The sequence below is a fragment of a genome, unplaced genomic scaffold (assembly GCF_019419815.1).
Source record: "Pyrus x bretschneideri cultivar Hongxiangsu unplaced genomic scaffold, Pyrus_bretschneideri_v1 Contig131, whole genome shotgun sequence".
In the NCBI taxonomy this organism is placed as follows: domain Eukaryota; kingdom Viridiplantae; phylum Streptophyta; class Magnoliopsida; order Rosales; family Rosaceae; genus Pyrus; species Pyrus x bretschneideri.
Window position 1 is genome coordinate 332,352 of NW_025999426.1, and position 20,885 is coordinate 353,236.

Sequence of the window (20,885 nt, forward strand, 5' to 3'; positions counted from 1 at the left end):
AAAAACTGGTGTTGCAAAAGTTAGTTCGGGGACAGTTCTAAATAGTGGAGGGAACCAATTTAAAGCTTGCCATTGCGGTTGTCAATTCTTCTTCGATCTATAGTGGCCCCATCAACTATGAGATCATTGTGTTCGAGAATCTTTGGAAGACTATTAAGGAACTGGAGTCCTTTGTTCGAGTCCAAACTAATAAAAATTAAATCCCGTCCATCTTATTTATAGTCTATGGGGTCGTTTCTCACTTCTTATATATTTTAGAGCATAAGAAATTAATCGTCTACTAATAATATACAAGTTATTTTTATTTTACATGACATGTCATGAGTTCGATTTTTAGTGCTAATGAATCACAAGATGGTGGCCAGAGAAAGCCTGAAATGCCTACGTGACTCTTTCCAGCTCCAAAAAAAGTGGATTGCCGTCAAAGCCACAAACTGGTCCTTTTTTTTTTTTTTCTAATAATAAAAATAAAAAACAACTCAATTCATCACTTTTCTCATTTTCACCCTGAACCACTCTTTTTTTATCCATAGCAAACAATATTCCCCTTTTGTGAAATAACCAACAAATGATATATAAGAGGGAGAAATTAAACTAATCAACAAACTCGAATGTAAAAAGTAATTTTTTTCTTTTTGGTAAAGGCCGCGAAGTGTCACCACATCCTGCAAAGTGGGATTAATCACCACTCGAGAGTCGAGACGAGTGGATCGGCTTGCCACTGCCACATGGTGCCCTCGAAAAATTTCCGTCAAAAATAAAAAACGACATGTAGCTCTTTTTGTTCACCCATATAATTTGGCGAAGCCCGTGACGGCAAAAAGAGGAGGGACTGGATTTTACAGTAGTAGACAACATCAACTTCTTCTTCTTCCCCGGGTCGCCGCCGTACGTAAAGCACGACTCTCTCCTCATAACTCGCCCCGCCGCCGTGACCTCTGCCGGGTAAGAGGTTTAGTGCCTCTTCTACTTTTAATTCCGCTTCGTTCTCTAATTTAGGAATTTGCGTATTGAGGATTTAGGGATGTTGCCATTACAAACAGATGAATTCGAAATTTTCAACTGTAATCAATTTGTAATAGCTTCTGAAAAGTGAAAACAAAGTGAGATTAGTACTCGCTGAAGATTCAAATGGACAACGAAACGATGGAGTTCTGTTTTTGAATAACTTCTTTCTCAGTGTAAAGTCTGTTGATTCGTTGATCTATAAAATTGGGGAAATCTCATATTAACAAAGGGCACTGTATAATTTTTAACCGAGGAAAATTGGCTTGGAATTTCATCCCTCCACATTTTCCATTCCTGGGTCTCTGCCTGTTCTACATTCTGCCATGCAGTTCCAAATGTCACTGCCGGTTTAATTTCTTTAGACGATACTTTTCATTTTTGCTGCTGCAGAATATTTTTGAAATCATTTTAATTGAGCTTTTGGGAAGGCTTTGTTTGACAGAGCGGAAAGCGGACTGTTTGTCATTGGCTTCAGTGTCAGCACTCTGGTTGAAGTCTTTAACATGGTTAGTCTTATTTTCATTACAGTTATAATTTTGATTGTTATTTGTCTTCTCTGTCAAGTATGGTTAAATTTTCTTTCTGTTTTTATTCTCAGGAAGTGTTCAGGACGGCCATATTGCAGCCCGGTCCACCTGAAAGGTTTGCCCTTCAGACAGTTCAACAAGTTATACAACCTCAGGTAACAACTATAGATCCTTCATGTTCAGGGTTCTTCTTATTTATATTTTTTGCTTCCCAAAGATTAAGTCTTGTGTAAATGCATGCTTAGCTATTTATGGCTTTGCTTCTCAAGGCTGAAATACGGTTGGGATTTCATTCTCTTTCTGTTTGCTACATTTGGATACACTTTTTTTTGCTACTTTTGTCTGATAAAGACTTCAATTTCTAATTTTCCAATGAGTCCTTTACTTGATTCTAGGCTTTATCCTTGGTGTTCAGGGGAGCATTGCTTTCTTCACATATATCCTGATTGTACATTAATCACATATTTAAATCTTTATTTTTTCTGGATTTTGTTGTTTGGTCAATAAAAATTGGGCCAATTGATTTCATCATGACAGAAACAAACAAAGTTAGTCCAAGATGAGAATCAATTGCTAGAAAATATCCTTCGGACATTGCTTCAGGAACTGGTGGTATGTATCTCTTTCTTGTACTTGTGAACAGAATATTTTGATTATTTGATTATACTTCTGAAGTATACTGCATTTCTAGTTTTTTCTGCATATGTTAGCATGGTGGTCATCCACAGGAAATTAATGTTTGTAGCACGCTAAAAAAAGACCTTATGCTTATTTGACGTCACAGCAATGTATTAAAAGTGTGAGGCGTGGGCGAGGCGTCCAAGGGATAGCCCAGCCTAGGCGTGACCTAAATTTTTTAATATATACATTGAGCGTACACATATATTATATTAAAAAAAGAAGAAGATTATTAATCAATAATCACCCTGAGCACTCACATATATTATAAATACATATACACATATATATACATATATTATAGTATATATATAAAATAGAGGATGAAAAGCACAATGAGCACACATATAACAATGCATGCAAACAACACACACATCCATTATATAAAAAAATAAAAATCAGAAAAAAAGGCAGAGAGATGATAGTGCAAGGAAGAGGTATGAGGCAGTTAAATTTCTACCCAAAATTTGGGTTTGGAAGTAAAAAAAAAAAAAAAAAAAAAAAAAAAAAAAAAAATTCCCCTGATGAGCGCCTAGGTGGCTCCCACAACGCCTTCCGCCCACTCCCTCAAAACAAATACAGCAACCCTCAAGCCCAGCCTCACAGGGCGCCTAGGCACGCCCTGAGGCGAGCCTTTTAAAACATTGCGTCACAGTCATGTATTCTATCTAAATCTGAAGTAAAGTAGACCCTGTTATATACCTGATTCCCCATCAACCTGAACCCTCTTTACATATTTGACATCAATACAGAATTTTCTCTCTCTTATGCATTTGGTTTTATTTGTAATTTTATGTCGCGTAACTTGAGATTCTCACAGTCTTCTGCAGTACAGTCTGGTGAGCAGATAATGCAGTATGGTCAATCAATTGATGCTGGAGAAACTGCCCAAGGACATATTCCACGTCTTCTTGGTCTGTACATGTTTCTGTTAAACTATTGCAAGCACTTAGTTGTACGTATCTAATGTTCTTGACTTGCTTTTTAGAAGAAGCTTATACACTTTCTAATATAAAAATTCCTACATGTTGTGTTGGTATTTCGATATGTTTCTTGTAGTGCACTCAGCATAAATCTTTAAACTCTGAGAATAATTTATACATTGATGTTTTTCTGATAAGAATTCGTATTGCTATTAATTTTTGTGGTTTATCTTTTGACATTTAAATCGCACCTAACTACTTTTTGACAAAATTCAGAATTGACTTTTGATTCTCAATTGTAGACCTGTATATCCTCTAATGTAAACAATAAGCTTTTTTAGGTCAGTTCTTTGCCTTACAAGGGCTACTCTATGGAAAATGGCTTGTAATATTGGTTTTTGTGAAGAAGAAAATTGACGAGTCTTATAGAATGCGTCTCTCTCTTGCTCTATCTCCACGTATATACTACTCTCTCCCTCTGCCTTATACAGCTCCTTTTATCTTCTGATGCACCAGACGTTGTGTTGTATCTTTGTGAGAAAGAGCACGTCGAAGGCGGCATGATCTTTCAGCTGTTGGAAGACTTAACAGAAATGTCAACTATGAGAAATTGCAAAGACGTTTTCGGTTATATTGAGAGTAAACAAGATATATTAGGAAAGGTTTGTGCTTTTTATATGTCAATGGATTATTTTTCCGTGTTTTGTTTTTTTATTCTAAGTTTCCCATTTTCCTTCTCTTTTACATCCTGCTATACTTTACATGGTTCTCCTCATGCAGCCTGAGCTTTTTGCTCGAGGAAAACTTGTGATGTTGAGAACATGCAATCAACTTCTTCGTCGTCTGTCAAAGGTGGTGTTACTAATCATAGTAGTCATCTTTGCTTTTACAGCCAACTTTCATTTTTGAAACTTTCCCCTATATTGTGATATTTGTTTGTTTTTCAAAAACCAAAAATTGGTATGCTATTCAGAAGTCACATTTAAAGCTGGTTTTATAATGTTTATAGAAAATAACAGGTGCTCAGGTTAATATGTGTTGTACTCCTAATTATGTAATGGTGGTTACATATTTGACATTATAGACTTGAGGATGGGGCATTGCATATTTGTGCTAGGGAGGTTCTTATGTGTTTCTCACATTGCTCCATTGTGTTCCTCACATTGCTTCACTGTGATAAACAAAATTTAAAATGTGGTAAACAATCATTTTGATATTGTTTTTCTCTCTTTTGATTTATGAACTAATTTTTTGTTTTTTGAAATTAAGTGTTTTAGCTATTGTTGTACCACTTCAAGAAGTCCTTATTTGATGAAACTATATCCACTTCGATGATTAAATTTTACTTGAAAAACTTATTGTTATAGTCATGTTGCGTACTAATTTCTTTGAACCTGACTCATAGGCAAATGACGTGGTATTTTGTGGACGAATTCTAATGTTTTTGGCACACTTTTTCCCATTATCTGAGCGTTCAGGTACCTGTTTGTCCTCAATCCTTGTCTTCACTTGTAATTTAATTGCTCTCGACCCTGGTGTTCAGTTGGACTATATATTCATGTTGCTCTTATGGTTACTGTGTGCAGCTGTTAATATAAAAGGAGTTTTTAACACATCAAACGAGACAAAATATGAGAAAGACCCCCCTGATGGTACATCCTTGCTAATGACAGTTGCTTGGTTTCTCAATGTTGATGTCAACATATTATTACACATATATCTGTATAATATATCTAATGTGTATAACTTTTTGGTGAGTATAGGTCTCTTAAGCATATATGTTATCTGTTTTATAATTTTCAGGAATTTCCATCGATTTCAACTTTTACAAAACCTTTTGGAGTTTACAGGTAAACTATGCAACTTGGAAGCAATACGGAGCTAAGCTTTTTAGTTATGGTTTCCTCTTCTCCATTTTGATTTGAGTTTTGAGCTTAGGGAGTGTCTATATATAATGCTAAAAGGTTATATAGTTTGAAATGTTGTTAAATATTCATACTTTGTTTCTGTAATTCTTCTTGTAAACTGATATCAGTGATATCATTCATTATGCTAAAAACTTGTCTGGATGGATTTTCAGGAAAGCTTCTGTAACCCTCCTTCCTTAACTCTTGGTCCTACCAAGTGGAAGAAATTTACGTCTGGTTTAATGGTAATAACAGTCTTCTGACATCTTCGTTTTATTTATCTTTATGGTATGCCAGTTTCTCTTTATGTTATTATTCACTCAAATATTCTTTTCTTGAATGTCTTGTTAGGTTGTTTTGAATACCTTTGAAGCTCAACCATTAAGTGATGAAGAGGGAGATGCCAATAACTTGGAGGAGGAAGCAACAAATTTTAGCATAAAATATCTTACAAGCAGTAAACTGATGGGTTTGGAGGTTAGTAATGCTGGAGTGTTGACTTAGAGTTTAATTGTAGCAGACCATTATTTTGATTAGGAATCAAATCCTTGAATTTTGATGTTTTCTGGTGAGCACAGTTGAAGGATCCCAGTTTCCGACGTCACATTCTTGTGCAGTGCCTCATATTGTTCGATTATCTGAAGGTAGAGTTAAACAGGTCTTAATATTGATTTTGGGGAAATATCATTACACCTTCCTAATCTTTGGGCTTGTAATAATGGCCCTTTTCAACTTTCTAATTGATCTATTTTTCCCTATAGTACTCTAATATGGTAAAACTAACTCTTATTTTCTTGTAGGCCCCGGGAAAAAGTGAAAAAGATTTACCTTCTGAAAGCATGGTCAGTGTTGTAGTTATATCTTGTTGACTTTTGTAACTTTCTTCCTTCTTCTTTTGCTTTCATTAGAAAAGAAAACAACTTTCCTCAGGTGGTGCTATCTTTAGAAAGAGAATTTACCTCGGCGGTGTTGGTTATAACAAAAGATGTTGACAAAAAATGGAATAAATTGAGATGCCTTAGATATGTTATGATTTTGTTATTGTTTATCTCCAAAGTTAGGAATTTGGAACAAGGGTGGATTAGAGTACTACATTCAGATCTCACCTGTAACTTTATATCAATGTTCTGTGCTTGTGTTCGCTTATGAGTGCAGCATTATCCCAGTCATTTGCATCAGTTTTGTTATCGTTTCTTCTCACAAAAAAAAAAAAAAAAAAAAAAAAAAATATCGCTAATTTACTCTTAAGTTTATTGTATTAAAAAGCAACTGATGGTCCCTGGGTAATTGAGTTGTACTTGGGACTATATCTTATCTTTATTAAGATGCGAATGGACACTGCTTACATTTTCTTTAAGCTTGAAAAATTAATGAATTTGTGTAGTATACCTTTCATTGTGAACTGGTAAAGAGGATTTACTTTCATTTGGACATGGTTATGGCAAAAGGTTTTGTATGATACTATAAAGTCAGCTTTAGAATATCTGTGCAATTTATGATGTCTGCTAAAGATTTCCTTGTTGATTTCAGAAAGAGGAAATAAAATCTTGTGAGGAGCGTGTCAAAAAGCTGCTTGAGATGACTCCGCCCAAAGGGAAGGAATTTCTTAATAAAATTGAGCATATATTGGAACGTGAAAGGAATTGGGTGAGTGTGTTATCTGGCCTCAGCCATGCTATTCTCAGAAAATGTTATTGTTGTTCTTGAGCATAATATGCATTTAATCTATTCTTAGGTATGGTGGAAATGTGACGGTTGTCCCCCATTTGAGAAGCAGCCAATGGAGAAAAAGGTGATCCAAGAAGGAGCCAAAAAGCGGTATGCAATTCAGTGGCCTGCTTGTCTGGGTCCTGCTATTCCTTTTAATGTGTTTTTTAATAAGAAAAAATTGAACAATTTTATTTTTTCCTTATGTATAAGGTCTTAATAAGAATAACTGAAGCAGATAGAAGTAAATTCATCCTTTGTTTGCTAGCCCTGCTGGGCAATTCTACTTTAGTTATTCATGGCCTTGGGAATAGGTTTATCTTTTATGTATGTTTTAGATCTCTTTATTCTAAACAGTGATGCATATTTTGACTCGTCGTTTTGATGTTTCGATTTTTTTTGTTTCTGAAGTTTTGGGTTACTGGTATAGACACGGGTGTATATTGTTTCAACTTTTGATGTGTAGTATTAAAGACATTTCCATCAGATCTCAACTTTATCTCTGGAAATACTAAAGACATTGCTGTAGAAAACTTCCATGGGAATATTAACAACTTCAGAGATTCCAGTGATACTACCATTTTACATAACAGAGCAAGAACTTGGAAATTGGTCAAAATTGCGGTGACATCTCTGGAAATATTAAAGACATTCCACTGGTCCTCAATGATATTGTACGAAGTAATAAGATTTACACATTTTTTTGGCAGAACCCTGCTACCCAAATGCTGCCCTGATACCAGCTGATACTTCTGTACTCACTTTCACCAAGAAAAAAGGAAACAAAACTAGACTGTTTTTGAGATGAGGTCTTCTGACCAAGTGCTGATGTTTTGCCTTGTGGTGGAGATTGTTTCCTCTTACTTGAATATACAAAATGATTTGGATTGAGAGAAAGACAACCCTACCTTCATAATGGTATTTAGGATATTTTAAAATAAGCTACGATCTACGCAGAAAAATAAACAAATTCACATGCTAGATGAACTCATGGATTTTTGCTGGCATATATACCCATGCCTACGAATTAAAATTTTTGAATTGTTCACCAACTTTTATCAGCCTTCTGTTTGTTGCGACCTGTGAAGATATTTAATAAGTTTGCAGTGCTCATTATATTAACTTTTGGTTTTTTCTTTTGTCCTAAATTCAACAGTAGGCCGAGATGGAGAATGGGAAATAAAGAACTATCTCAGTTGTGGAAGTGGGCAGATCAGAATCCGGTATGCTAGATTGCTATTTATGACAAGATTGTTGAAATAAATCTGGCTTCAAACATGACAAACATTCACAAGGTTTTGAATATACGCAATTATTTTTTGCAACCTCCAATGTTTCACAAGCTTCGCCGATTCTGTATTTAAATATTGAGACAAAGTTTGATTTATTTTCAAGAGTGGCGGTGATCATCACGAGGAAATGTACACCCCCACACTCACACAGTATATATAAATAATTATATTATCAGCTGTTAACAAAAAAAGTTAATAGCATCTTGCTGATTCTTCATGGTTCATACCTACTGTCCTTTCTGAATTAGTACTTTTATACTCATAGAATATCAGTTCAGTTCTTACTATAAAGAAGACAAAGATTACATATCAAGTTGTTGAGGAAGAAACATGTAAATATGTAGCAATATGTTCCTTTCAGTATTGTTGACCACAAAATTAATTTGAAAATTATGGTGTTATATTGTTTGATAGTTCTTTTTTACTTGTCCAGAATGCTTTAACTGATCCTCAACGTGTTCGAACACCTTCCATCACTGAGTACTGGAAGCCCTTGGTTGAAGATGTAAGTACTATTTACTTCTCAATGCCCAAACTAGCATGTTGTGTGTGTGTACTTGCGCTCACTCTTGTCCCTTCTCATGCTATGGATTTTTTATTTTCTCATTAACTGTTTAGTAAGATGAATTTCTTTGAGTTACAGATGGATCCAGCAGCTGGAATAGAACCTGAGTATCACCACAAAAATAGCCGAGTGAGTTTTCTTCCAGAATTTTGGGTCAATATCAGAAGACAATCATATAGATAAAAGCTGGGTTGCATTTTGACTAGGGTTCATTGGTAATATAGAGTGCTATTTTATTTAATAGCTGTTCAACTGTTTCACAATGTGATTCAATGTGCATTACCTCTTGCTGTTGAATATTAGAATTGTTGAAACTCAAACTAGTGTTCCCCTTAAAATTTGATTTCGTTTTATCCAATAGTAAAATTTCAACATGCAGGTTTATTGCTGGAAAGGTCTTCGATTTTCAGCTAGACAAGACTTGGAAGGATTTTCTCGAGTATGAATATAACTATGTTTGCATAGTTAATGTATTATTTCATTTTTCACTGAGCTTTACACTACTTGTGTGGATGTCATTGCAGTTTACTGAACATGGTATTGAAGGAGTTGTACCGCTGGAGCTTTTGACTCCTGAGGAGCGGTCTAAATACCAAGCTAAACCAAATGACAGGTCTAAACGTGCTAAAAAGGAAGAATCAAAAGGTGCTGCACATCGATTAGAAGAAAATCAGGTATATAATTGGCAGTGTGTTGAATTTGTAGCGTTTTATTGTTGACATCTTTGATTCCTGTAGAAAGTTGAATATGCAAATGAGGAAATAATATGAATAATGTGTATGTGTTTGTGTGTGCGTGTATATTGCCGATGAGATTTAGAAAGAAACATCTTTCTTATTGAGACATAACATTACATGGCTGCATAACACCTGATCTGTGCTATGCATCTTCAGCCTAAATATTGAAAAAATGAGATGAAAAATGTTATAAACTTTGTTGTATATTTCGTGTTCTTTTTTGTCTTGGTGTAGGTTGTTTTCAAAATTGAGATCAAGTAAATGCATGTGTACGTATATGGAAGTATCAGCATTAATTGTACCCCAAGAATTTTGACAATATTTTTTTCCCTGAAGAATGCTACACCTGCAAGTGAATTAGATGGTGAAGCCTCAGGGACGCCAATGGACGCTGATACCATTGCTGCAGCCGGCAACATGTCCCAAGGTGGAAGTCCAATCCCCGATGAACATCAGAAGCAAAGCTCCGATGCGGATGTGGGTCAAGAGGGAGGTCAGTTGGAAGCAGATGCTGAGGTCGAGGTTGGGGCAGGGATGCTTGATGGTGAGGATGCGGAGGCTGATTTGGATCCAGTTGGTTAGCCCGTTCAAAGTTGGGAGTTTGCATATGTAAGAATGAATATTTGATTGAAAGTAGATGATGTGTTTGGAAATCCTAGATTGGCAACAAAAATTCCGACTAATTTTTGTTATGAGATTGTATGATCGCCGGCGAATGAACCACTCGAGGTTCCGTTTCTTCCGCTAAAAAGGGATTCATGAAAAAAATGGAATATAAAGACGTGTTCCAAGAACAAAAAAGACGCGGCGGAGGACATCATTGATACGTTGCTTGCGAGTCCTTTGGGCGGTCACAGTCAGCCATGGGAAAAGCAAGCAAATGAAGGCAAATTAAATGCCATTCGGGTTGTTTGATTTTCAAGCTACTTCCTACCGGGTTACATACCACACAAATCAGGAGGGCATCGGAAGTGGGAGGGCAGACAATCCTTGTCCGGAATCAAGTCCCCACTACCTAGTACGAGAAAAGCTTCTTCAAGTGTGGAGAAATAACTTTGAAATGAAACTTGCTTTTTATTTTTTTGAGTGCTAATAACAATTTCATTCGCATTTCTTACCAAAAAATGGCTATCTGCTAGTAATTTGAAGAAAAAGGAAGAGAGAGAATGCAAATGTGTCTTTTAAGAAAAAAAATTAATATTTTTAACAAGCTTTAATACAATGGTATCATTTACACATCATTAGACTCGATTGTACTACATATTAATTAAGAGAAATATCAACAATCAGTAGTATTTTGTAACAAAGTTGGTAACAAGTTTAAGAAGAAAGAAACAATATTAGAGTGTCAAAGATTCGTAACTCAGCTAATTAAGAATATTTTTATAAGAATTTTAACGAAAAGCTTATGGTATTGTTTATTTTAACGAAAAATCATATTTTTACACTAAAAAATCAATCATGGTACTATTTACTTTATTCTTTATTTTATTAATTTTTTTAAAATTTAAAATTTTAAACTCTTTTCATTAATTTTTTCTATTTTTATTCCCGACTTTTGAATTAGTTTTTTTCACTCGTCTTTATTAATTGTGCAGTAAAAGTAAGACAGACAAAACTCGAGATCTTGAACATATAAAAAAGGTTCGATCGAAAAAATAAAAAAAAAGGAGTACGAATCCGAGTGAGAAGAAACACACACTCTGACACCCACGACAAAACACAAAATTCCTTCCTTTCTTCCAAATTTCCAATTCCATTTTACATTTTACATTTTACAAATTTACCGCACAAAATCTAAAACCCTTTTCCCTTTCGGATTTTCTTTCATCCAAAGCTTCACTCCACACCACCAGATTCGTTGATACCCCTCCGTCTGCTTTCTGTTTGTTTCCCGAGAAAGTTTTTCCATGTTCAATTTTATATTGTTCAGATTTGGATTAACTAATGGCCCCTGCTTCCGAGGTTCGTTGACTTAACTTACGATTTTTTCAATCTTTGATCTTTGATTATCTGGTGGTACAATAGTTCAGATCATTTGATTCGAAATTTGACATCTTTTTTTATTATTGATTCATTGTTTTAGCTCAAATGGGTTGTCTTTGTTTTCTTGGTTAATTGAATTATGATTGTTGATTGTTGATTTTTGAGTAGGAAAATCATGGAGTTGAAATTGGATTTGGAATGTGATGTTTGATTGGGGAAAGTGGAATTCTTGTTGTGTGCTTGATGAGCCAAGATGCTGTTCAAATCTAAGATAAAATGGGTTGCTCTCTTTGTCCTCATTTTATCTTTTGCATCATTGCTTCGGCACATCTCTATAGCAAGATTTTCGACTGTCGATTTAGTCCAGTATAGCGCATTGACCGCATTCCATAACGATTTCGATTCTATCTCTGGGAGGCAGGTGGGATTTTGATTCATTTCTCTGTCCATTATACATGTATTTCGAGTGTATGTTCTTGGTTGTCTTGATGGCTTCTTTTGTTTTTTACAATCATGCAGAGTGTTCCTAATAGGAAGCTATGGGGGCCTGTGAAGACCCTACAGTCTTTTCAGCCTTATGCCAACCCCCGAGGCAACTATCCTGGTGATGATCTTGCCTTTTTCTTGCATTTGTGAATTTTCTTAGTTTGTTCGTTTCTGGGTTTATCATATTCTTGCATGATATAGTTTATGAATTTGACAATTTGAACCCATTGGTGAATCCGTTCCCTCGCATGCATGACCAAACACATTTTGTAGTCTCGAAGCTAATGGTAACTGTTATCTTTGTTATACTGAATTTGAATTGAGTTCCCTCAGTCTATGTTCTTTTTTGTCACTGGAGTATTTGATAACCTTGAACCATTCATATTTTAGTTGATTGAATACTTTTATCTTTTTTACAGTTCCAAATGAACAGAGCAATGGCTTCATTTATGCGAAAATATTTGGTGGATTTGGAAAGATAAGATCTACGGTACGATTTGTCAAATATGTGAAAGTGATTCCGTGATAAATTGTATGTGGTGTTCATAAATCTTTGTTAATTTTCTAGATCTGTGATCTGGTCACCATATCCAGGCTTCTAAATGCTACTCTTGTCATTCCAGACATTCAAGAAAGTACTCGCTCAAAAGGCATCAGGTTCTTTTCTAGTTTGCTACTTCTTTTATGCCAGTTTGCTGCGATCATATGATTCATTGCTTCTTATCTCTTTTGTTTTTATGACTTTGCCAGCTCTCGTTTCAAGAGTTTTACATATCTCTACGATGAGGTGCACTTTATAGCATCTCTAAAAAATGACATAGTCATTGTGAAGAGTCTGCCAGATAATCTGAAGGCAGCAAGGAAAAGAAATGAATTCCCTTCTTTTAGACCCAAGAATTCAGCTTCTCCAAATTTTTATATCAAAGAAGTCCTACCAAAGTTAAAGAAAACCAAAGTTATCGGCTTCATCATTGCTGATGGTGGATGTCTGCAGGTAGCTGATTTTCTACTAGTTTAACAGTATAGCCTATTTCAAAATGTCATCTGCTTGAAAAAATATGCATATTCTGTTAACATTTATAACCACATATTGTCATACTCTTTTTTGCGCTAGAACCGTCACCTATGAACCATTGTTTATGAAAATAAATAAATGTTATCTAAGAACCACTTAAACATTCATTCTCTGTCGCTTTCCTATTGGTTCATAGGGATCATTCATTCATATATGATTATTTCAGTAGTGAGTCTGTTTTGTTTCTTTTCACTTAGTGATTTTTGTGTTCCAAGCATGCATGCTTGACAATTAAGTTTAAGTGTTGATGCAATATAATCGTATTTTCAGTCAATCCTTCCACCAAACATGGCCGAGTTTCAAAGACTTAGATGCAGGGTTGCCTTCCATGCACTTCAATTCAGGCCAGAAATTCAAATGCTTGGACACAAGATGGTGGAGAGGTATGAATCTAGCAACGCACCATTTTTCCTGAAGATTTGAATCAATAGAGCGATATTGGTGTTTAGAGAACTTGATTAGTACAGACTACTCTTAGACCATCTGATGCAAGATGTTTTTAATTAAATAGATTTTATTTGAAGGTTACGGTTGAGTTGGAAAGATTAGGCAATAGATAGAGTTAACCAGAAGGATCGAGTCAACAGGAGGGGTCGAGTTATGGAGTATGGAAATTTTATCTTTGAAAGTCTTAGGTCTGGCTTTCTACAAATTGGATAGAAGTTTGTATAAGGAAAATGGAAACTATAAGCCTAATGTATATGCCTAGGTTTTCCAAGCAGTCAAAGTGAACACATCCTCTTAAAGAGCTTCAACGGCCACGTGAAGTTTCCTATAATATCCGCTAGTGTGGTCATATTCTTCTGGGAAGGGGTGAGGTTTTGGTTTTTGCTTAGGGATTCCATCTCATCAGAGTTTAGGGATTATTACTTTCGTATATATTACTAGATTAGAAGGCAGTTATGTGATTATTTTGTATCACAGCTTTTATTTATGTAGCTTCTGTAGATGATGGATCTTTATTGGTTTCCTTATCTTGTTTTTTTGAGAAGAAATGATAGCACTTTAAACAAAAACAAGAATTAAAAAATAGTGCATAAGAAATCCACCATGTAGCAAAGCTAGCTAAGACCTCTCAAATAGATCTGATTACAAGTAACATAACCTCAACCAAAATCATTTTACCTGGCTTCTGGTGGACCCTGTTCACTTCTTCTAATAATTTACTTCTAATAACTATTTTCCTTCAGTTGATCAATGTGGCTTTTATACTCCAATAGGTTACGTGCATGGGGTCAACCTTTCCTAGCGTATCATCCTGGTTTAGTGAGAGAAACCTTGGCATATCATGGCTGTGCTGAACTTTTTCAGGTAAGATGTTTAAGCTGGTTTTATCTTTGGTAGTTGTGAAAATATCAATTGTTGATCTACATGCTTAGAGTTTATGATGGTATTAGAGTAATAGAACCTAATTTTGAACCACCTCCAATTACGAAATTCCAATATTAAGTTGAGTTCCACATGTTGGTCCTTAGTGATGGAAAGAGGTTCACATGTGAAGGGTGTTACAACTTAACATAATTCTGTCCAACACATACACACAGCTTAAACTTTCGGGTTACAATATTTTTCATATCTATAGCTGTTAAGTCTAAGTTAGTGTTAAAACGATTGTTCTCCTTTGTTCCTTGGTTAAATCTAAGTCTGATAAAAATTCAGTTTTGGAGTTCTCTTCCTCCTCTTGAGTACGGGTGGTTTCTACCTTAAACAACTGCAAAATATTAACAGTGTGTCCATTCACTTTCATGGTTATCAAAGTTATCTTGTTAACTTGCTACTTTTCTGTAGGATGTTCACACTGAACTCATACAATATCGAAGGAAACAAATGATTAAAAAGGGCATTGTTCATGAGGAACTAAGCATAGATTCACACTTGCGTAGAGAAAATGGTTCATGCCCGCTGATGCCTGAAGAGGTAAGCTCAGTGCTAATTTCAGATCCAGCTTATGTATTTGTAAATTGTCAGTACTGTTGTGTGGCTTCTAGTCCACTCTGATGCTTCTTTCTCGTGGTCCATTTTTTACTGTTTTTGAAAATTTCACTTTTCAGTGCCATAAGAATGTCTAGAAGATTAGTAGTGAATTTAAGTGCTGGTTGTGAAATTAAGTTTCCTTGGCACTCACTCAACGCTGAATTGATTTGAGCAGTTCAGAAAAAGCAGAACCTCAAGCATCCTTCTTTCAATTTCACTTTTAAATATTAAATATTTACATTACAATGGGAGTGGAATTTGTGTTTCCAAAAATTTAAGCTCAAGTGATAGGTTTAAGAAATCGAGGATGCAGACCAAAAAAAACAGTAGAGGATGGAATGACACTGAGAATTTAATTAATCCAACACCATCTAATTCATTAAAGCAACTTTCGTATTTTAATTACTTGAAATTTTTTATTTCAAAATAGACAACGAATAAGTAAGGACTGATCCTTTGTAAAGGTATCCACTCAAAATAAGGATATGTGTCACTGTGATTTCTACATTACCTCGTTGATTGGCCTTGACCAAAAGCATAAGATAAGGGAGGGGAGGGAGTAGAAAGAAAGACCCTGGGCTTGAAAACCTTGTATATTATCTCAAGCTTGAGTCCTTATTCCGGGGCTTGACTCAAGCATGTTAATACGTTTGTGAACAAGCTTGTTACTAAGAACCATGGTATAAATTTGATCTTTTACTTATTGCGTCATTTTACAATGTAAAATTTCAGTTTTGGTGGTGCATTGATGTATGGGGTCATTGATGCTAATTAATAAATCAATCTATCTACATTTTCGTGGTTCATTAGCTCATTTATTCTTCTTGAGACTTTCACAGGTTGGAATTCTTCTTCGTTCAATGGGGTATCCTCCTAAAACAATTATATACCTGGCTGGTTCAGAAACATTTGGGGGTCAACGTGTTCTGGTCCCTTTGCGTGCTATGTTTCCCAACTTAGTGGATCGCACTTCCTTGTGCAGCAATAAAGAATTGTCTGATATACTTGGACCTGAAACACCTCTTCTGCAAAATCCATTTCAACCACCTCCAGCAAAAAGCGAGGAACAACTTAAAGAAGAATGGAAGAAGGCTGGTCCTAGGCCTCGGCCTCTTCCTCCACCTCCCGGTAGACCTATCTATCAACATGAAAAAGAAGGCTGGTATGGTTGGATTACTGAGACTGACATTGAACCAGACCTTTCTGCTTTGGATCTGAGAATGCAAGCACATAGACTAATTTGGGATGCTCTTGATTATATTGTCTCTGTGGAAGCAGACACATTCTTTCCTGGTTTTAACAATGATGGCAGTGGATGGCCAGATTTTTCAAGCTTGGTCATGGGACACCGTTTGTATGAGGTTGCTTCTTCTAGAACATACCGACCAGACAGGCAAGAGAAAAACAAAAAGAATCTAATTCAACTTTTTATATATGATTGGTGATCTTGTTTAACTTTGTGTGTCCTCTTTTCGAACAGGAAAGTTGTAGCACAACTGTTCAACATGACGAGGGACAATGTCTACCATCCCAAGCATAATTGGACACTCTCAGTGCAGGAACATCTTAAGAAAAGCTTAAGTGAGGAAGGCCTAATAAGGCAATCCGTTGTGTCGAAGCCAGCCTTGTTCATTTCACACCCACTCCCCGAATGCTCTTGTAGAATGTCTTCTGCCGATGCTCCAGTTCATGTAAAAGGTCATGATGGCCGAACTGTATATGGAGGCGAAGAAGAGTGCCCGAAGTGGATGAAGCATGGTCAAGAAGTTCCTTTGGATTCAGCTGGGGAAGATGGTAAAGTGGAGGACAATGAATTTTCAGAGTACGGAAGTACTTTGGACGAACAACCAGAATCAAATGACAGTGACAGAACTAATGCTACTCTCTACTCTGATCAGGATGAGGAAATGGACCCGAATGACTAAAGTTGGATCTACAAACGATCCAGTTCCTATCTTTTTACTATAACGCGGCATTCAGTTTCCATCGTTTTCTACTAAAATGGAAAGTTTTTGAGGTAGAGATGACATTAACTTCACACAAGACGAGGATCGAGGACAAATCGATGCGCACGCTTGGAGTAAGCCAATCAGAGTTTGTACACCGTTTTACTGATATGTAAGGTTTTTATTCATAGAGAAAGTATTACTTGTTAGATAAGCCACATGTAATTTTCTTGTAGAGAACAAATGACGAGTACACGAAATGATTCATTGCGGTCTCTCAGATAAGTTTTTGTGGATACATTTCATTTCGAAAGCAGTTCGCTTTCCGTTTCTGAATCATGCACTTGCTCATTTGTTGGCCAGAATTCGAGCAAAAATATAGCGGATCAAAACACATGTAGCTCACACTGCCTCCTATTTGTTCAAATTTTGAACTGCAATGTTACGTAGGAGAGGCTCCTCTCCGGTGCACAGAGATAGAAATCTAGTAGCCTCAACAGCTCCAAATCTAAAGCTAGTTAGATCTAACAGAAGGAAATTCAGGCGGCAGCTGCATGCTTTCTCAGAAGAAAACAAGACTTGAATACAGAGAAAATATCACGTACATACTACTGTAATTTGTAGTTCATATAAAAAGTTACACAGCCTCTTTGTTTACGTGCAAAACAAAATTTCAAAGTAATTTACATCCTACCGAAACCTCCCATCATAGTCCTGTAAGTTGATACACATACCAACCCACTCCAGCTTACTGGGTTTCCTCTGGAGTGCATATTCCGCTGCCCCAACACCCACCGAAATGTGAGAGGTTTACACAAAACATCAGTTTACACATGGATCACTTCTAAATTGCACAACACAAGAAAACCACACTAACATATTACGTTTATTCGTTACCAGGAACACCTTTATTCATGTAGTATTAAACACAAAGTATGGACCATAGTATGGAGAGGTGAAATGCGCTACCAAAGATTGCTATGCTGCTGCTTCTGTGGGCTTCTCAGCAACAGTGAGGCTTGCACTTTCGGCTTCTGTTATCTGCCTCATGATGTCTGACTTTTTCTCAAGTAGGCCTTCTATTTTGACATTGATCTTCTCTAGCTTCTGTTTCAGCGTTCCAACATCACTGCCTTTGTCCTTTTTATCGACTTTCCTTTTCTTCTCGCCCTTCTCCCCCTTCTCCCCCTTCACCTTTTTCTCTTTATCTTTCTTCTCTTTACCCTCCTTTCCTTCATCTTTCTGCGTCTCCTCCTCTACTTCACCCTTTGATTCCTTTACATTTTCTTCAGTGTCAATCTCCCTGGAAGTAACTTCAGCCTTGACCTCCTCCTCATCCTCTTCATTTTTGTGTTTCTTCTTTTTGTCCTCCTTGTCTTTCTCTTCTTCCCTTCTTTTTTGTCATCTTTTTGCTCATCGCTCTTCTTCTCTTTTCATCATCACCGTCCTTGTGTTTCTTCTTTTTATCGTCCTTGTCTTTCTTCTTCTCCCCTTCTTTTTTATTGCCGTCACCTTTTACCTCATCACTCTTCTCTTTTTTGCCGTCACCACCCTTGTGTTTCTTCTTTTTATCGTCCTTGTCTTTCTTCTTCTCGCCTTCCTTTTTATCATTCTTTTTATCGCCCTTGTCTTTCTTCTTCTCCCCTTCCTTTTTATCATCGTCACCCTTTACCTCATCACTCTTCTTCTCTTTTTCATCATCACCACCCTTGTGTTTCTTCTTTTTATCGTCCTTTCCTCCATCTTTATGCGTCTCCTCCTCTACTTCCCCCTTAGATTCCTTTACATTTTCTTCAATGTCGATCTCCCTGGAAGTAACTTCAGCCTTGACTTCCTCCTCATCCTCTTCATTTTTGTGTTTCTTCTTTTTGTCCTCCTTGTCTTTCTTCTTCTTCCCTTCTTTTTTGTTATCGTTTTGCTCATCGCTCTTCTTCTCTTTTTCATCATCACCGTCCTTGTGTTTCTTCATTTTATCGTCCCTTCTCTCCTTTTTTATTGTCGTCACCTTTTACCTCATCGCTCTTCTTCTCTTTTTCATCATCACCACCCTTGTGTTTCTTCTTTTTATCATCCTTGTGTTTCTTCTTCTCCCCTTCTTTTTTATCGTAGTCACCTTTTACCTCGTCGCTCTTCTTCTCTTTTTCATCATCGCCCTTGTGTTTCTTCTTTTTCTCATCCTCGTCTTTCTTCTTCTTTCCTTCTTTCTTATCCTCACCGTCGTTTTCCTCATCCTTGTCTTTCTTCTCCTTCTTCTTCCCTTCTTTTTCATCATCCACCTTTTCCCCTTCCTCTAAATCTTTACCCTTGTCCTTTTTATCTTTCTTCTTTTTCTCTTTTTCTCCCCCTTCTATATCATCTTTATTTTCGTTCTTCCCCTTGTTCTTTTTCTTCTTCTCTTCCTTGTCCTTCTTTTTATCTTCTTCACTCTCTCCCGCTTCAGTGTCCTTCTCGTTCTTCTTTTCCTTCTTCGTTATGTCTTTATCCTTCTTCTTCGATTTCTCCTCATCTGCATCCTTATGTTTATCCTCATCCTTTTCATGTTTCGACTTTTCTTTTACCACTGACTTGGTCTTTAATTCAAGTTCCGCTTCAGTCTTCTCTTCCTTCAGGTTGCCTGGTTCTACATCCTTGGTCTTCATCACCATAAACCGTTCTTCCTTTTGAACCCTTTCAATTTCTTCCCCTTTATATTCAGTTTTGTCTTCCATCTCCAGACTATTTGCCAAAACTCAAAACGCAAAACACTTTCCTCCGAACCTGAGATTCCTAAAACAAATGAACGGTGCGATCAGTAATCTGGAAACAAATTCAGTGGGTTAAAAAAGAAAAAAAAGAAAAGCTAAACTTAAGGGAAAACCTATCACTTTCATCCAACAGAGAGATTTCCACAGAAACAGTCAGGATTCTCAAGACACGAACACGATTCCGTTGTAAGGGAAAGCATATCAAATCGATTTCTCAAGGGTGATTTGACCACAATTCGATAACGTTTTTCTCCAAATTCCCACAAAGTAATGAAATTGATACAATTGAACGCAAATGAGTAAATCAAGCAGTACACAAACCAACATAATAATATCAAATACAAGCAACAAGAAAGAATCACAATTTCATAACACGCATTCACGATCGATCACAAAAACTACATCTTTACTAATCCGTAACTGGAATTGATTGGAGTAACGAATCGTCAGTACCTAAAGGAAGCTCTGGTCTGACAGCCGCCTTCTTCAGCAACGTAAGGTGTTTCTTGAGAGAGAAAGTGAGAGAGAGAGTGTTAGCTTCGATTCGAGTCGATGTGCAAATTGATCGATATATAAATATAATTGGATATACGGAAAGCTGTTGGGCATTGGATTTAGTGTGCCACGGGCAGCCACCTGTCGGTATTTTCGTCGACACGCAAAGGACCGACACCTTCTTGATTCTTCTGCGTAGCGTGCGTACCCAATACGCGGCGTTTTGTTTTGTGTGTTTTCTCCGAAACTCCAACGTCGACTACTTGGATCAGAAAATTTACTTAGCTCTTAAGTCTTCTTCCAAGACTTGAACCCCTCAACCCTCCCTACCTTCCGGTCACTTTCACATCGCAACCTCCCTCCTTGTTTCAATAGTATTTTGTGGTCTATATTTTTAGGGTGCCAAACTTTTAATCAATTTTGTACTTTCCTTCATGCCCTTCATTAAGAGAATATTTTTTGAATCACAGGCGTGTTATGTGCGATTTACACGTTTTAAATGTATTTATATACGTAAATGGACAAAAGGAAAGTCAAATATTTAAAGTAAATAAATAATCTTCGATCATGCTAGAAGAAACCCCTCGTAAACCAATCAAAACAGTTGAATTTACGTAATAAAATCTATCTCTATAGAATTTACATTAAGAATAGAAAAAATAATATTTAATAAACAACTGATTGAATCATATTATTGCTATCTCAATGAGGCTAAGCTCACCCCACTCCCACTTAGTGTAGATAATATCGTTTGTTCAAAAAAAAAAAAAACAATAATTTGACAACTAATTTAATCACATTATTATGCATGTGCTAAAAACCTTTTTTATAACCG

The 20,885-nt window shown here is 36.3% G+C and overlaps 4 protein-coding genes across 9 annotated transcripts; 2 read left to right on the plus strand and 2 right to left on the minus strand.

The window, feature by feature from the left end:
• Positions 1–644: 644 nt before the first annotated feature.
• On the plus strand, positions 645–10,060 carry LOC103944397 (THO complex subunit 1). Of its 4 annotated transcripts, none has more exons than XM_009354848.3 (22): positions 645–945; positions 1,437–1,514; positions 1,607–1,690; positions 2,073–2,147; positions 3,034–3,127; positions 3,653–3,798; positions 3,917–3,988; positions 4,542–4,614; positions 4,723–4,788; positions 4,940–4,986; positions 5,217–5,288; positions 5,395–5,520; positions 5,622–5,687; positions 5,844–5,885; positions 6,574–6,690; positions 6,779–6,861; positions 7,907–7,973; positions 8,476–8,547; positions 8,686–8,736; positions 8,987–9,046; positions 9,132–9,281; positions 9,681–10,060. In XM_009354848.3, the coding sequence occupies exons 2-22, from the start codon at positions 1,512–1,514 to the stop codon at positions 9,924–9,926; spliced, it is 1,812 nt and encodes a 603-aa protein (XP_009353123.1). In that variant the 5' UTR covers positions 645–945; positions 1,437–1,511; the 3' UTR covers positions 9,927–10,060. The 4 variants fall into 4 exon arrangements, with proteins under 4 accessions (XP_009353123.1, XP_009353122.1, XP_009353124.1 ...); XM_009354847.3 differs by having other exon boundaries at positions 749–945; positions 1,399–1,514; XM_009354849.3 differs by having other exon boundaries at positions 749–945; positions 1,451–1,514.
• A 941-nt stretch (positions 10,061–11,001) lies between these two features.
• LOC103944394 (protein EMBRYO SAC DEVELOPMENT ARREST 30) lies at positions 11,002–17,116 on the plus strand. The gene is made up of 11 exons (XM_009354838.3): positions 11,002–11,309; positions 11,499–11,751; positions 11,850–11,934; positions 12,236–12,306; positions 12,385–12,473; positions 12,567–12,810; positions 13,162–13,274; positions 14,112–14,202; positions 14,680–14,808; positions 15,705–16,258; positions 16,346–17,116. Exons 2-11 carry the CDS (start codon positions 11,584–11,586, stop codon positions 16,788–16,790), a joined length of 1,989 nt encoding a protein of 662 aa, XP_009353113.1. The 5' UTR covers positions 11,002–11,309; positions 11,499–11,583; the 3' UTR covers positions 16,791–17,116.
• A 279-nt stretch (positions 17,117–17,395) lies between these two features.
• On the minus strand, positions 17,396–20,301 carry LOC103944396 (protein MNN4). 3 transcript variants are annotated; one of them, XM_048579404.1, is made up of 2 exons: positions 20,009–20,301; positions 17,396–19,568 (listed from the first exon to the last, which is right to left on the minus strand). In XM_048579404.1, the coding sequence occupies exon 2, from the start codon at positions 19,517–19,519 to the stop codon at positions 18,782–18,784; it is 738 nt and encodes a 245-aa protein (XP_048435361.1). In that variant the 5' UTR covers positions 19,520–19,568; positions 20,009–20,301; the 3' UTR covers positions 17,396–18,781. The 3 variants fall into 3 exon arrangements, with proteins under 3 accessions (XP_048435361.1, XP_048435360.1, XP_048435362.1); XM_048579403.1 differs by having other exon boundaries at positions 17,396–19,577; positions 20,009–20,299; XM_048579405.1 differs by lacking the exon at positions 20,009–20,301 and adding an exon at positions 19,669–19,894 and having other exon boundaries at positions 17,396–19,577.
• On the minus strand, positions 17,790–18,780 carry LOC125475083 (spore wall protein 2-like). Its single transcript, XM_048579416.1, has 3 exons — positions 18,762–18,780; positions 18,255–18,656; positions 17,790–18,151 (listed from the first exon to the last, which is right to left on the minus strand). Exons 1-3 carry the CDS (start codon positions 18,778–18,780, stop codon positions 17,790–17,792), a joined length of 783 nt encoding a protein of 260 aa, XP_048435373.1.
• Positions 20,302–20,885: the final 584 nt, after the last annotated feature.

Coding starts and splice junctions, on each gene's coding strand:
- LOC103944397 (XM_009354848.3), top strand. Junction 4,987..5,216: donor AAACCTTTTGGAGTTTACAG/GTAAACTATGCA, acceptor ATGGATTTTCAG/GAAAGCTTCTGTAACCCTCC. Junction 8,737..8,986: donor ATCACCACAAAAATAGCCGA/GTGAGTTTTCTT, acceptor TTCAACATGCAG/GTTTATTGCTGGAAAGGTCT.
- LOC103944394 (XM_009354838.3), top strand. CDS start 11,584: ATGCTGTTCAAATCTAAGATAAAATGGGTTGCTCTCTTTGTCCTCATT. Junction 11,935..12,235: donor CCCCCGAGGCAACTATCCTG/GTGATGATCTTG, acceptor TCTTTTTTACAG/TTCCAAATGAACAGAGCAAT. Junction 12,307..12,384: donor TTGGAAAGATAAGATCTACG/GTACGATTTGTC, acceptor TTAATTTTCTAG/ATCTGTGATCTGGTCACCAT.
- LOC125475083 (XM_048579416.1), bottom strand. Junction 18,152..18,254: donor AAAGAAGAAACACAAGGACG/GTGATGATGAAA, acceptor ACAAAAATGAAG/AGGATGAGGAGGAGGTCAAG.
- LOC103944396 (XM_048579404.1), bottom strand. CDS start 19,519: ATGGAAGACAAAACTGAATATAAAGGGGAAGAAATTGAAAGGGTTCAA.